The sequence below is a fragment of the Ranitomeya variabilis genome, chromosome 1, assembly GCF_051348905.1.
Source record: "Ranitomeya variabilis isolate aRanVar5 chromosome 1, aRanVar5.hap1, whole genome shotgun sequence".
Lineage (NCBI taxonomy): Eukaryota > Metazoa > Chordata > Amphibia > Anura > Dendrobatidae > Ranitomeya > Ranitomeya variabilis.
The window spans coordinates 573,424,053-573,427,529 of NC_135232.1; the positions used below are offsets into that span (position 1 = coordinate 573,424,053).

The 3,477-nt window shown below is 33.3% G+C and overlaps 1 protein-coding gene across 1 annotated transcript; it reads left to right on the forward strand.

The window, feature by feature from the left end:
- Positions 1-1,117: 1,117 nt before the first annotated feature.
- On the forward strand, positions 1,118-2,053 carry LOC143805489 (olfactory receptor 12D1-like). The gene has a single exon (XM_077284970.1). The coding sequence runs from the start codon at positions 1,118-1,120 to the stop codon at positions 2,051-2,053; it is 936 nt and encodes a 311-aa protein (XP_077141085.1).
- The last annotated feature ends 1,424 nt before the right edge of the window (positions 2,054-3,477 follow it).

Consider the following 3,477-nt stretch of genomic DNA (forward strand, 5'->3'; position numbering starts at 1 on the left):
TGATATTAGCCAAAGGATGATTCGAAAGGCAAATATATCATGCCCCCCCTTAGGCATCACTTTTTAAAACTAAGTAAATGTAACGGTTTTAAGTTTTCATCAGAACCTCCTTCATTTCACTTTGAAATACGTAGAATATATGACTTGGGGTACTTTGCTCTCCAAAATGTCCTATTGGCCCTGCTTAGTGGACTGTACATGGATTACAGACACAACATGGCCACAAGTAACTCTCCTAAGAATGCTGAGCACCTTTAGTCTATGTGCAATTTGTTTGAGCAAGACCACTTAAAAAAATCTCCTTAAAAAATTGCTTAAAAGTGCTTGAAAGATTCATATCCATTTCCATTGTAAAAAAAAATGTAATGTTTATATAGGTTCCATGTTTTGAGTGTCCTTTTACACCTCATGTTTTAGAAAATGCCTGTTTGAAAAAAGAATGTGCATATCACTTCTTTTTAGTGGTTCTTGATGGAATCTGCTAGAAACTATCTCTGTCCAATCAAAAATCCGCAAAGAAATCATTAGGAGGAAAAACTCTTTCAAAATGCTTCATAAATTTTTCAAAACCATTTTAGGAAATAAAAAGCTCCTCCAAAAACTCCCAAAAGATAGAGTATTTTATACGGTGGTTTCTATTTGAAAACTAGTCTTTTTGAGCACCCTAAAAAGTTCAATCTTTCTATAGCCTTAGACTAGTAGCTGGTGGTGATTTCAGCCACTGGATCCCTAAAAACAGCAAATTTTGACATGTTCCTACAATATACTGAAAGTTTACATGAAATATTTTTAACCTTAACCTAAATTACTTGTAGTTTTATCTGAAAAACTAAAACTAGTAGATGTTTCAATGCTAACACATATTCTTTGAAAAAGTTAACATTTAATTTTTTTCATTTCAAGGCAAATAAGAAAGAAAGCAAAATAATAGACTTTCAGCCGGTGCCGAGTCAAAGAAGTAAAGTTGTCATTTTTCATATTTGTTTTAATATCACAAAAAACTAATATTTAACACATGATTTATAAAGAAAATTAGATTTAAGATATGTAGACTTATATCTGTGAAAAAAAGCTAATTTAATGAGTTTCTCCAGTATTATTTTATCTCAACACTGGAATGGACTTGGTGAATTACACTCATATTTATGAATTTGTCTTGCTTGGCTTGACTGATCTAGAAGAGCTTCAAGTGATTTTTTTCATTTTTTTCTTGATGTTTTACATAACTACCTTGATAGGAAACCTCTCCATCATGGTAGTCTCTGTTTTAGACACCAGCCTCCATACTCCTATGTATTACTTTTTATGGAATCTGTCATTTATAGATATCTGCTTTTCTTCGGTGGCTGTTCCAAGAATGCTAAGAGACTTTTTGGCCTTGGAAAAGATCATCTCTTTCTTCGGCTGCATGTCCCAGATTTATTTTTTCCATTTGTTGGGAAGTACAGAAGTGATGCTCCTAACAATAATGTCATATGATCGATATGTTGCCATTGGTAATCCATTGCGTTACTCTACAATCATGAATGCTAGAGTTTGTCGAAGCTTGTCATTCAGCACATGGATTACTGCACATTTTCATTCCCTGTTACATACGGTGATGACAGCAAAGCTACCATTTTGTGGTCCAAATTTAGTAAACCACTTTTTCTGTGATATTAAACCAGTGCTTAAATTGGCCTGTACCGATACTTCTCTCAATCTCAAACTTCTCACAAGAGTTACAGGAACATTGGCCACATCGACTTTACTACTAACTCTCCTCTCATATGTTTTTATCAGCAAATTTCTGCTGAAGATACGGACTACGGAAGGTCGAAAACGTGCATTCTCTACCTGTAGCGCCCATCTTACTGTTGTATTTTTGCTTTATGGAACAGCTATTTTTACATATTTACGGCCATCAACGCAAGACTCTTTAGATCAAGATCGAGCAGTGGCAGTTCTGTTCACTGTTATAACTCCAGCCTTAAATCCAATAATATATACCCTAAGGAACAAAGATATGAAGAAAGCCATGAAGAGAATAGTTGTAAACTTTTTATCTTTGTGACCGTGAAAAGGATAGCTTTTATAATTTTTTATAACTGAAATTGGCTAACAAAATATCAAAGTAGGAACTTACATGTTTATTTAATGGAATTTATAATTGCTTAAGATAAAAAATAATTGCATTGTTGTGCTCTATATAATTTAAGTCTTTATTACATAGGACAAAAAAGTAGTAATGGATGGAGAGCAAGCTAAAGGCCAGAGCCAAAATGCCGCTCCCACTTAATCACTGTATTAAAATTTAGGTCTATGGATAGAAGCTGAATCATTGCGCTAAATGCAAAAAAAAGTATCTTTTACAATGAACCATCATATAAAACTGGTAATATTTGAATAACATTTTGAATTGATAAATTTATTTTTCAAAACACATTCTATAAATAATTAACCGTAGCCATATACCTTGTCAATACATTTGCATATGTGTGATTTTACATATTTTCTGTCTTAATTCACTTTTTATCATCTTGTTATTTAGTTTTATATTGTCAAAATAGCTATAAAAGAAAAGTTGAAATGTGAAAAGTTTAAATGTAGAATTTTCTATATATAGGTTTATTCCTACCAAAAGCACACTGGCTAACATAAAGAAAGGAAAGAAACAGTAAATGCAATAAAAAGTGACATAAAAAGGAAATACAAATAAGTCAGTTAGGTGAAAGATGATTAAAAAATTAATTTTGAATAGTATGAGCTGTTGACTCTGTTATGGAAATATTAGGGTTGGATAAATATATCCCTGTGTGTGCTGCGGCCGCTCCCAATTAGACTGAGTATTTTGAGCGCTCATCAAGAATGGACTGTACACAACTGTGACAGAACAACATTCCATCAATACTGAAACTTTATTGTACATACATAGTTTTATATTTTCACATAGAAAGGAGTGGTTAGGGGTTGTCAGGGGTGGTTAGTTAATTACCATATTGTCTAGCTCCTCTGTCATTGGTTATCTAAACATATATGGAATATTGTGATTAATGCTCATATGACTGCTGATTAAGCAACTAAACTCGAGTTCTGTGTCTAGGACAAAGTGGAGACATCTGATCAGCAGTCACCAAACATCTGACACTCTTCTGCTTTTTTGGGATGGTAAACCCCATATGATCTGTCTGGGTTATATCAGTTTGTCAGCCATTTTAAACCATTGATTATAATGTATATACAGTGCCTACAAGTAGTATTCAACCCCCTGCAGATTTAGCAGGTTTACACATTTGGAATTAACTTGGCATTGTGACATTTGGACTGTAGATCAGCCTGGAAGTGTTAAATGCACTGCAGCAAAAAAGAATGTTATTTCTTTGTTTATTTTTTTTTTAAATTGGGAAAAGTCTTTTCAGAGGGTCATTTAGTATTCAACCCCTCAACCCACCAGAATTCTGTTTGGTTCCCCTAAAGTATTAAGAAGTAGTTCAGGCA

What these genes read in the sequence shown, in the direction of transcription:
- LOC143805489 (XM_077284970.1), top strand. Translation starts at nt 1,118, where the DNA reads ATGGACTTGGTGAATTACACTCATATTTATGAATTTGTCTTGCTTGGC.